Source organism: Anastrepha ludens, chromosome 4, assembly GCF_028408465.1.
Source record: "Anastrepha ludens isolate Willacy chromosome 4, idAnaLude1.1, whole genome shotgun sequence".
Lineage (NCBI taxonomy): Eukaryota > Metazoa > Arthropoda > Insecta > Diptera > Tephritidae > Anastrepha > Anastrepha ludens.
The window spans coordinates 74359878-74372208 of record NC_071500.1 but is presented as its reverse complement, the minus strand read 5'-3'; the positions used below and the strand labels follow the sequence as shown (position 1 = coordinate 74372208).

The 12331-nt window shown below is 36.4% G+C and overlaps 1 protein-coding gene across 4 annotated transcripts in view; it reads left to right on the top strand.

Moving 5' to 3' along the window:
• Nucleotides 1-12331, top strand: part of LOC128859833 (cell adhesion molecule Dscam2) — a 196392-nt gene that overhangs the window by 86944 nt on the left and 97117 nt on the right. For all 4 annotated transcript variants that reach the window (XM_054096935.1, XM_054096936.1, XM_054096937.1 and 1 more), the window contains exons 3-6: nucleotides 424-560; nucleotides 800-921; nucleotides 4482-4540; nucleotides 6982-7058. In XM_054096935.1, coding sequence (XP_053952910.1) covers nucleotides 424-560; nucleotides 800-921; nucleotides 4482-4540; nucleotides 6982-7058 — 395 coding nt within the window. The remainder of the gene's footprint in view (nucleotides 1-423; nucleotides 561-799; nucleotides 922-4481; nucleotides 4541-6981; nucleotides 7059-12331) is intronic.

Genomic DNA, 12331 nt, shown 5'->3' with positions numbered 1-12331 from the left:
GGAGGCGGCCTAAAACTTTCTATAATTATCAAAGAACGTTAAGGCACTCCTCCATAAAGTGGAGGATACGCTCATCCAAACACCGAGGAAAAGGAAATGGCACTAATTATGTATGTACGCGTATACATACGTACATACATATATGAATATATGAGTATATTTAAAAATTGTATGGCTAGGTATAAATGGATGTAATATTGGGTATATTTAAAATTTGAAGTGGTTTTTTTATTATTCATTGTGAACTTATTTGATGCACTAAAACGGTAAAATTAATACAAAATAGTTCCCTCATTCTTTTAATAATAAACATACATATGTATGTGCATAATTCCTAATTGATAATAAGTATCATAATAACTCAACATTTAAATAAAATAAGCTACCATAATTTTTAAATTTATATTTATTTTTTAACCATAGCTGATCTTGGTACAATTGCAAATGGGCTGGACCTTCAAGGACCGATATTTCTTCACGAGCCACAACATCGCATCGAATTCTCAAACAATACTGGCGGCTTAATAGAGTGTTCTGGCCATGGCAGTCCACCGCCAGAGGTGAATAAATATTTTGAAATGTTTACTTTTTTCGAATTACTTTAGAATTGATAGCTGTTTTTACCATTATCAGAATCATGATATCTTGTAGGAAGAAATAACGTATATACATACATAAATGAGTAAAAGATAACAAATAAAGATGAGATTAAAATTATAAATAGTTCTAAAATCAAAATAAAACTGTCAATTTGTTCTAAAATATTTCGAGTCTGACTAACGATTTCATTTTTCCACAGGTGGAATGGACTCCAATACCTCCACAGCAAGACATGGTGTTTACACTCTCGAATGGGAGCCTTATGTTTTATCCCTTCTCGGCGGAGAAGTACAGACATGAAGTGCATGCCACAGTCTACAGGTGCGTACACATAACAGATATTATGTGGAGGTAGTCTCCAAAAATATTTTGGCTACATTTGTTTCTCAATTTGATTTTTATAGAATTATTGTAGAATAACATTATTGCGTTCGATGACACAAAGATTTGTAATAGTTATTTCTAATTTTTGCAAAAAGGCGTTCGATAAAGTCAAACAATTATATAAAGTTACAGAGGGCTGGTAATTTTGTGCTGGAGAAATTTAAGCCAGCAAAAATTATCCATTATGGAATATATGACCTGAAAGTATATGATTGAAGTTTTTGTAAACAACCAAATTTATTTTTTGTGGAATCTGGTGTTTTGTGCGCTTCTGCAAATAATTGTTTCGAATTATCACAAATTTTACCGAATTGCGCGTAGTGCTCAGAAAGTCGAAATAGAGAAGGTAAAATGACATTTCTTTTTGAGGGGGGATGCTGCAAATTTATGCTGTTGCAAATTTTTCCCAGAAAAAGTTTAAGGATTTACTTAAATGTATATATGGGCGTGATTATCGGTCGAGAGTGCGTGAGTTTGAGTCTCCGTTCATGAACATCAAATAATAGAAACAGTTTTTTCTAATAGCGGTCGCGCCTCGGCAGGCAATGGCAAACCTTCGAGTATATTTCTGCCATGAATAAGTTCTTCATAAATAAACTATTTGCCGTTCGGAGTCAACAGGTTATTCTTTATAGGTAATTTATAAATTCAGTAACAAAATTCAGAACAGACATTTTAGAGATTAATTCAAAATTACAATACAAGTATTTTAGAATGTTCAAGATTAAAAAAAGAAAAAAGATTAAATTGTCAACACAAGAAACCATTAAATTGCTAAAAAATATATACAAGTTAAAATTGAATTTTAACGAATTAATAACTATAACTAAAATAACAAAGTGATGGGAAATTTTCCGCGTGTATGAATTTATTTGATTGGCAAAATTTTATTTACTTTGTAAAGTTTAATCAAAGGATGGTGTAATTTTTTAAAGGAAAATTTGTTATTTTTTTTGTCGGAGCAACTAGCAAGTAAGGCACTCAGACAACATTAAGTCCATAGTACTTCACTCGGGTTCCTTTTTTAATTTTCTTAATTTCTACCCGACTTCCGAAGAAATCTGAGTGGAAAGGAGCCAAGGTGGTCACTTCTGAACACATCAGTGCCTAAGACATCAAGCCTGATTCGAGGGAAGGCTGGGCAGACGCACAGAAAGTGGTCAATTGGGTAAAAACTTCAAAATTTGTTTAAACTTGGACTATAAGTAGATCTGAAATAAATCAAAACAAATTTTTACAAAAAAAAAAAAAGAAAACTAATAAAGAAATAAAACTTAAGGTTTTCATTTTGGGAACATAAATGAAATTACTGAGGTTCTGAAACAAAACACATTAATTAAAACATATATTTATTTATTACGTAAAAGTTTTTTCCGTAGGTCTAGTCTATTATTATATATCGTTGCTTAACTCGTTTTTAAGACGTTTTTGCTGATAGATTACTGAAACAGATCACTTCTTGCAGAAATCTGTCAAAGGTAAACTTAATACTTTACCCTCAGTATTTGTTTGTGATGAAAAATAATACACATCATCATCATCACATGGTTTTTCGGTACCACCCTTTCACTTTGCGACATTGGGGCCGCCAGTTATGCTTTGTAGTTTGAGATGACCCAAAAGGGAGGACTCTCTCCATCGGGGATACCATAATGAGCTTTCTCGATACCTGCGTGGTATTCAGGACTTCCTCTCTATTAGTTGGGATATTAGTGGACGTATTCCGCTGATTGCTTATTCAAGGCGTTCAATTAAATTCAGATTTTCATTTGTAAATAAAACACAACAATATATAGTGTTTATGTATCCGTTAAATTACCACTACGTAACAGATAGGCTTTGAAGTCGGATAGAATAGAATCCGTAACTGATTACTCCACCATAATTTGCTTCATTGATGATACAGCCTCTCATTGATCTCGCCAACTCCGACTACCCTCCAATTATCGGTGGATAATCCTCCGTTGGCGGCCGCCGTAGCCGAATGGGTTGGTGCGTGATTACCATTCGGAATTCACATAGAGATCGTGTTTATCGACGACTGTCAGTGTGAGGTGCTCTTTCGCCAACCCAATAAAGACTTTGGAGGTCTGCGACTGAGACTGGCAGGGTTGGGACAGCGAATGATTTTTAATCCATTCTGCGTCTTTTGCCGTTAGCAGGCCTATCACTCCGGGGCCGATGAACATAGTGGATGAGAATTGTGTTCTCCGTCGCTTTTTTCTGCTTTGCACAGCGAGAACTTGTTTGAACACCCTGAAACTCCGCAGAGCCAGAACTTCAGTGACTGCCTGGTTCCATCAGGTAGCGGAATTATCTCAAGAGGCTTGGTTTAAATATCTGTGAGAGTGGTGCTAAGGTCCAATTCATCTTACTTACATAAAGTTGGTCAGAAGTAATTATAAGGAGAAGGGGAACAGCCGACTATGGTGTTTGGAGGGGGATCGACATCCGGGATATTTCAGACGTCACTGACTGCAAACCATCCAATAGTCACAGAAACGCGTAATATGCGGCTGAATTTGAACACAACAAATTGTCTCGTCTGCCTAGATCTTTCAAATAAAATTGCTATAAAAAAAAACTAAAAAAAAAACTAATCAATATTTTTTCAAACTTTTGTTTTTATTTTGAAGATTGAATATTGTCATTTATGAATGAAAAATAATATCGTTCAAATGACTGCCACGACTGGCTTTACAGTAGGCCATTCGATCAACCCAATTTTTAAGCACATTTTCGATTGTTTGGGTCCCAATTCCATGAATGGAAACTTCGACTTCGTGTTTTAAAGCATCAATCGTCTCTGGATGGTTTGCATAGCATTTGTCCTTAACGGCTCCCCACAAAAAATAGTCCAACGGGCTTAAATCACAGCTCCGAGGCGGATCCTCACTTATATATATATATAATTGGCGCTTACACCCTTTTTGGGTGTTTGGCCGAGTTCTTCCTCCTATTTGTGGTATGCGTCTTGATGTTGTTCCACAAATGGATAAATGGAGGGACCTACAGTTTCAAGCCGACTCCGAACGGCAGATATTTTTATGAGGAGCTTTTTCATGGCAGAAATACACTCGGAGGTTTGCCATTGCCTGCCGAGGGGCGGACCGCTATTAGAAAAATCTTTTTCTTAATTTTTTTGTTTGGTGTTTCACCGAGATTCGAACCGACGTTCTCTCTGTGAATTCCGAATGGTAGTCACGCACCAACCCATTCGGCTACGGCGGCTAATCCTCACATATTCGACATAAATTGATGGAGATTGGATAAAAACCTCCCCCTCTATTTATATAGTTAGACTAAAATTCCATCGCCCGTCTTATGTTTTGTTTGATTCAAATCAAATTAAATTTTACTATATTGTTTACGGGTATATAAAAATCGGCCCCGACCGAATTTTGATTTCCTTACTTGTTCCTAATTTATTTTGAAAATTTTTGCTACTTGATTTAATAACACAATTAGTATCTAAGAGCGTATTTCCTTCATTTCAGATGCAAATTACGCAATCTGGTCGGCACAATACTTAGCAGGGAGGTGCACGTACGAGGAGGTAATTTTCAAAGTTTTAAATAAAATTTTAATGAACTGCTGCAGTACAATAGAATTATAGGACGGTCGTGGTTATTTATTGAAAATGTATCAAACCAATAATGGGGGATAGTGTAACAGAATAAATTAAGACTCCTTTTTTTATTTCCGAATTCGACCAAACATTCACTGAAAAGTGAAAAAAAGTTTTCTGAAGAGGTTATAGGCTACTTTTTATTCTGAGAACATGAATTTGTTGTTGAGCAGCATACTAAACCCTGTCAGTGCAATGTAAATTACTGCTCGTCTTCGTCTAGCTTATCTAGCTCATCTAACGGTAGGCCCAAGAAACTTGCTGTTTCGACAGGTTGGGTCCAGAAGGAGAAGGGTGTTAGATGAGTGGGTTTGATGGGGCATGTGGTTAGTGTCGTGCGGGCCTATTCTGGATAGGTAGGGGCCTGCTACAATATCCAGATCGTAATTGTGCGTAACGCGTGTTTCTCGGGGTAGCTGGAGCTCTTCACCTGCTGAGGGTGGTGGTTGGACTCCGATTACAGTATTCGGGGGCTATGAGCTTAAGAAGACAGTAAACGTTTCCCGATGAATGTCGTTTATTGTCTGTCTAAACACTTTCCGGTCCAGTAGTTGTCGATTTGTTTTGTCCTGGATCTCGCCGGAGTAGTTGAAGAGGTGCCTCCTGACATGCGTGGGACCTTGGAATTTAGTAGCAATTGGGGTTGTGTGTGCAGAGAAGGACAGCAAACAGTCAAATGTTACTCCCAAAGTTTTGGGTTTCCGACCTGTTTGACCTCTTTTGCCTAGATGGTGAAGACGGTCGCTGAGGACTTAGTGGAGAAAAGTTTTAGATTCCTCGCAATGAAAAAGGAGCAAGATTGCGGAGGTAATCGTTTACTTTGGCGCGTAGGCCATCAATGTGATTGTCCCACGCCATTATCTACTACTGCAATTGCTCACTACCCTAGTGGAGGTGTCGTCGTTCACTGTGAATGTGCTGCCCCCTACTATCGTTTGGTAAGCTTGAATGCGTTATGCGCATTAAAGTCACCTACAAACGATCGGTTCCCACCTCTGATGAGCACACCAATTTCAGTGGGATATATCGTCGGGAAGCAGGTAAGAGCGGTTGTATATATATATTAAAAAGCTATACCTTGACATTCTCAGGAGCTGTCCTTACGGTCGATGCTTTCGTCGATCAGACGATACTGCAATGTGTGGTGGATTACGAACGTTAGGCCACCACCAGCGTCTCACTCGCGATCAGGTCTGTGCACGTTGGGGGAGTTGTGTTGCACAACTGATGATTTTCGAATCGTTGAGGTTTGATTTGTGGCGACGGTTCTTAGTGCCAGAACATTGGAGGATGTGGTAGTAGTTGAGGCAGGGCGGAGGAGCAGCACTTGGCCGCATACTGTGTGGACCACTCCCTATGTGACTTAAAGCCTGAGCAGGTCTTAAGATGCCACCACCCGTTGCGCTTGTTGCACATAACCGAGGTGGAGTTCGGGTGGAACCCGTTATGGCAAACGCAGCAATAGAATACTTCTCGACCAGGGTTGGATTCGATACCAGCCAGAAAAAACTTGCTGTATAGGATTGCTCCTGTGACGATAGATGACGGTAAGGTACAATGCACAGGGATAGTTTATTGGGGCGGTAGTACTTGGTCGGGAAAAAGCCGAGTCATTCCGATAACGTAGAACCGTCTGCCATGGGAATGCATGGGGTCATTGAACGGAAACATACAAGGTGATAATATTCACTGGGTTGAAGCTTTGGCTGTAACATGTATTAATCATCCACATCGATTGGAGAGCTCAAAAATGGAGGTTTTGTTATTTTCTGACGAATTTATGTACAACTTGCAAACCGTTGGTGGGTCCAATATATAGTTGACGTGCGCAACTTCCACGTAATCCCATTGAGCATTTGGTAAGAATGTTGATTAGCTTAGGGAGAGAGGCGTACGAAGGATAGGAGGAGAGCAATATGATTAATTAATTTGCGTGAACTGGTTCATTATCAACTTGATCTTTATAGTTCGGGCAGCCTGTTGAAATTTGTAATTAAAGCAAAGGAAAAGGAGTAGGAAAATTAAGCTTGATTTTAACGTTGTATTCATGAAGCAGAATTCCCTAAGTTTCGACCCCTTTCCTTTGCCAAGACGCTTGATATATTCGTCTTCACGCAACTCAGGGAATATTTCAAATTGGCAGAGCAATGCTGTGATTCGTCAACTGAAAAATTTATCATATAGAAACGGATGAACTTTTATTAGCGAATTTCACTCTCAAAAAAAAGTGCGAAGTTTTGAAATACTGTGTGCTTATGAGCCGCATTCAGCACAATATTTCAGACTGCATGCAATATTTTAAAATGTTAATTTAAAACGAACATCACCGAATTACTTATTATTATCTAATTTATTTCTATTTCTTATAGTGGTCAACCAAAAATACACAGTACAAGTTCACGATGAATACGTGATGAGTGGCAACACGGCAGTATTGAAATGTCAGGTGAGTGTATGCTCATAAAGCAAGTATAAGTGTATGGATAGAAAACGGGTCTCACCTGAATACTACAGGTTTATTCCCAAAAACTCATATTTATATAGAAAAATAATTCAGAAAACTTTTATATGGACGATAGTAAAACACGTCTTAATTTTAAGTAATTAAAGATTTTGTGAAGAAAATTAATGCTTTCTTCATGCAACTAATTTCTATTCTGAACATGAGCCAACTAGAGCCGTTAATACGACTTTTAGAAATATTTCGACTTTAGCGCCATCTAGAGCTTCCCAAAAAATGTATTAACCTTTGCAACCAAGCCTATACCAACTCACCGAAACCGTAGAACTCGTCGCGAAGGGAAAAACAACTTACGAGTGTATACTTAAATAAACAAACATTCACTCGTACGTACGAATATTATATTAGTATAGTAGATTGCTTACAATCGAGATTTGGCAAATGCTGAAGTTTTCAAGACTCTAGCTTATTGGAAAGTTAGTTTACAGTCGATTACAAAATTTGAACAGTGAAGAGCAAAGGCAGCTTGAGCTACACTTACGAATAAAAGAAGGATACATACAATGATAACGGTTTATTTTTATATGGCCCAGGAATAGCAAATTAACGAACTGAACGTGATAGAATTTATTATTTCTAATACTCAAATTATTAAAAACATCAAAAATAATATTGGATAAATCACTTGCAGCCGGAATCTGCATTGATGATTGAATAGTGTCAACAGTCAAGGCAATATTTGAAAGCGGCAATAAAAATTATCCGCCTAACTATAGACCAATTTCCACGCTGACGACTATTTCCAAATTATTCGAATCTATTATTATATTTAGAAAAATATTATACTTTGCTACGAAACGTTTAATTTCCTCCAGCCAACATTGGAGGCCTTATCACCAATTTGCTGTTACAAGAATTTAGCGCGTACAAAAGTTTTTTTTAAATTCTCGCTAAGATCTTTACATCTTTCTGCCCTGTCATTAACCAACTTAAACTCACTTGATTGCAGAAGCTCTATTCTATCGCTGTCTTTTGTGTCTGAAGGATGATAATAAGAAGTATGATGATAAAAAGTTGAAATTGTTTGCGCGTTTCTGTTGTAATGCAATTACTTTTTTAAACCGGCGAGAGCTTTATGAAGATCTTTATAGGCATTGCTATAAAGATGCCAATAGCTCGGCCTTTTCACGAATTTAATGAGAATCTTGAATTCCATTTCGTTTGATTTTGCTTTTCTAAAAATCAATCATCCCTTTTGTTGAATCATAATTTTAGTCCCTATTACATTTTGTAATTCATTGATCAATTGGAAATAGAAGAAGGCAATTGTCCAGCCTTAGCTAGGATTAGAGCAAGGTTGTTAGGAAAATACCCTTTTGACTCCCTCACGCAGCTATACGGTGTTGCGATAAAACCTATCCTACGCTTCATAGAGAGTGAAACTGGTTCTATGAAATGTAAAGAGTGAGGTTCCCGTGTTACAAATGGTACCTCAACGGACTTACATGGTCTAAGTGAGTAAGCTATTCTAAGCCGACTGCCACAAAAACCTAAGATTATCTAATCTTGACATGGATCTGGTCGATACATTCATTTCCCTGGATATAATTTTCTGCTTTGTAAAAGGATTTCTGCGAATTCTTTCTCGAACGGCTTTTATGGCTGCACTGGTTTGAACCACGCAAGGTCGACCACTTATTTTTATGTCTGTCACTTTAGACTTTGGGAAAAACGATTGATCGTGCGGTGAGCGAACGCTCTCGAAATATTAAGTTTTTTCAGCAATTCGTAAGTCCCACTTGCACTTTTACCAAATTTGTGTAATGCAATTACTGCAATGCGATTTGTTTAGCTCCACACTTCATTGTTAAGAAGCGAAATTTGGCAGGAAACTGACCATAAGTTATGAGTCAATATAAATTTGTCAGAATTTATGGCTAGACTATGAACATGAACTGCTTTAAATCGTTTTTCACACGCAGAATTAATTTTGTAAAGTCAACGTGCTCTTTCTCACAAAAGTAAGAAATTGTACGACGCATATTGCGAAAAGAATACGCGGCATTTAAATTTCTTATAACGAAACTCTAAATTTGAATTATGCCGGTCACAGTTCCATTCTCGCTTCTCTCTCTCGTTATTATAAACACTTTTGTTAATTGAACTTTTCATTTGCGAGTCTCAACGGGCCTATGCCATTATTTTGAAAATTAAAAAAAAAAAGTTTTAGCTCTATCCAATGTTCTCGCCAATAGTCATAAAATTCCACATAGGTTATTTAAATCCCATCCTCTCGCATAAAAATGTTAGCCCAAATGTGATTTTGCAATGCAGTGTAGAGCTTAAGCACGGCACTACTATTTTGCTTTATTGACTAATATGGGATAAATTTTACTGCACAAAATTTTCATTATTCAATTCCATATAGTATAAAGCCTGTGGGGAGCTCTCCTCCCGAAGAGAAGTAGTGCTCAACAGCACAAAAACCATGGTGAAGAGATTTTTAATGGTGTGGCCAATATCAGAGCGTTAGCCGTCTCTCAGCGAATTTGACAGAATCAGGTGATGAGCTGACCTAGCAGGGGTTTAGAGTCGGCTTGTTTACGAAAAAACCAAGATTGTGTTAGTGATATACGAAAAATATTAACACAATGTCACTTCGTTGCCAATTGAACAATGACTGATTGGACGGGTGTGTAAATATTTTTTTGAAATTATTGTGTAGATTTCGGCTGGCGAAAAAAAATAAATCAACATAGCCTTCGCTTATGTTGCTTTGTTGCTATCTGATAGATAATAACATGCGAAACTCTTTCATTTTGTGTGGGAGCGCGCCCAGGAACTCTCTTCAATACAGCTGACAGTCGAAATGGAGGGCTGCCAGAAGTGAGGCACCAAAAATAACTGGCGAAAACAGCTCGTTTTTGCGTTAATGAAAAAATGTCGCGATGTAAATATTTATAACTATATATGCATTTATTTTTAAATAAATAAATTGGTTTGAAACGTAATAATTTAGATTAAATATTATATATATTAATACTTTTTATATACCTGTAATTTCATTGGAAACTGGGTTTTTTATTGAAACTTGGCTGTAAATTCGTATATACATACGTAAATATTTTATGATTGAAAAGCTAAGTTAATGAAATTGAATTTTTGTTTGAGATATTTTACAAACATACTGTTTTTAACTATTTTTAAGTTATAAAAAAAAGGTTACTGGTTTTAACTTATTCTGTTCGTTGTTTCACAATTTTTGGTTTTTGTTATACATTTTTTATGTTATATTGAAAAATTTAAATTTCTTATGTATTTATTTATACTTATGTTTTTCGTGTACTGAACATTTTTGTATTTCAATTTTGAAAAATTTAATTTAAATATAAATTTCTGAATTTTTTCTATATATGTATTTTATACTGATTGTGCTTATTTTTATTATATTATATTATATACCGCTGGTATAAGTCTACTGGGCAACCGCGCACTAAATCTATTATCCTTGTTAAAGAGCAAACCTCGTAAACCTACCATCCTTGGTTACCTGGCTACAAGCGGTGTGGTGTATTTTTATTATGAGAAAGTGAGCCGTTTTTGGTGTGGTTCAATATTGTTCTGACTCGTTAGGCTTTGAATGCTGCAGTCGAAGTAGTCATATGTATGCTGCGAAACTGTTAAAGTGTCGAACACGCAAACGACGTTATCATAGAAAATGATTTTGCGTGCTATTAGTCCATAAAATGTAAAAGGCAAAACAAATTTAACTTGATTAATTAAATTTTTGTTTTTGAAGGCGTTAGAATATTATATTTTTGAATATTTTAAAATTGTATTCTTTATTTTTTTCATCACTTCCATCGTCATTAGAAGTTTTAATTTTTTTGAATGGTTGAACATACTCTGATGTTAGATGTGTATGCGGATTTAGGTTTTTCAATGTCAATGCCATTTTCGTTTGTTTTGAAGCCAGTAAACTTTTTAACACTCAACGCGTGAACGTAAGATGGTTGAGTAAGTTTTTTCCATTTACTTTCAACCAATTTTTTTGCATTGTATTCCATAACATAATTTCCGGTTGGACTTGAGTGGTGAAAATTTTTATACTGAAAACATTTGGTTTTGTATGGCTCATACAAGGTGAATCCCAAAATCAGTAATCACCGAAAACTCCTTCGAAATTGTTCGCAAATTTATCACAAAGGAACCGAAATCATCGTTGAAATTCATGGCTTACGAAAGTTCTGTGCACGTTTCAAGTTGAGGACCGAACAAGTTAACTGAGGAACAAAAATTGCTTAGAATTCAACATTCGAAAGACCTCATTAAAGAGGCGAGAAAAGATGACAACTTTCTTTACAATATTGTAACTGGTGGTGAAACGTTGTGTTTCCAACATGAACCTGAAACTAAGCGTCAAAGTCGCGTTTGGAGAAGTCAAAAACCAAGTCCAGGCTCATTTACTATTACGATTCCAAGGGAAAGGTCCACAAGGGGTTCGAATCAACGGGCCAAACCGGCAATGCAATTATCTATATTGGTGGTTTAAAGCGTTTGTTGCATCGCATTTGTCGAATTTGCCTTGAATACCGCGAAGGAGGAAGCTGGCGCTTATTGACTAGAAATCGCATTTTAACCATCAATCACTTACCGCATTCGCCTGATTCTTTGTACTTCTACATATTATATTTGGAAAAATGCATTTGGCCATGAAAGGAAAAAGTTTTGCACCCGTAACGTCATACAAAAGGCTTGTACTGACATCCTGAAGGACATTCCGATCAATGAACTGAAACACTCTTTCGAAAATTGAATCTCTTGATTACATTATTGTTAAATTTTCTGCTTTCCTTACGTTATACAAAATCCGCTTTATCAGACAAATTTTTTCACCTTAGCCCAAAAACCATTTAAAATGTCAAACTCAAATTCTTCACTTTCTGGTTTTATTAAGTATTTGCTATTGTTATTAACTTCACTGGGTTCTCCATCTTCACTTACCGAAGAACTACCGACGGCTTTTTCAAAATTATCTCTGATGTCTCTTTTAGCCATTGCGTCCTTAGTATGTATAAAATGTGCGACTGGAAAATAAATGCACTCATTATTTTTAAATGGCAACAAATCTTTATATTCTTCTTTACAGGTTGACAATATATTTCTCGGCATTTGATAATTTGGGTCGTTATTGTTATTAATTGCTTACTTTCTTTCTCTATATTTTTTGGCACTCTTAGTGGGCGACAAGACATACG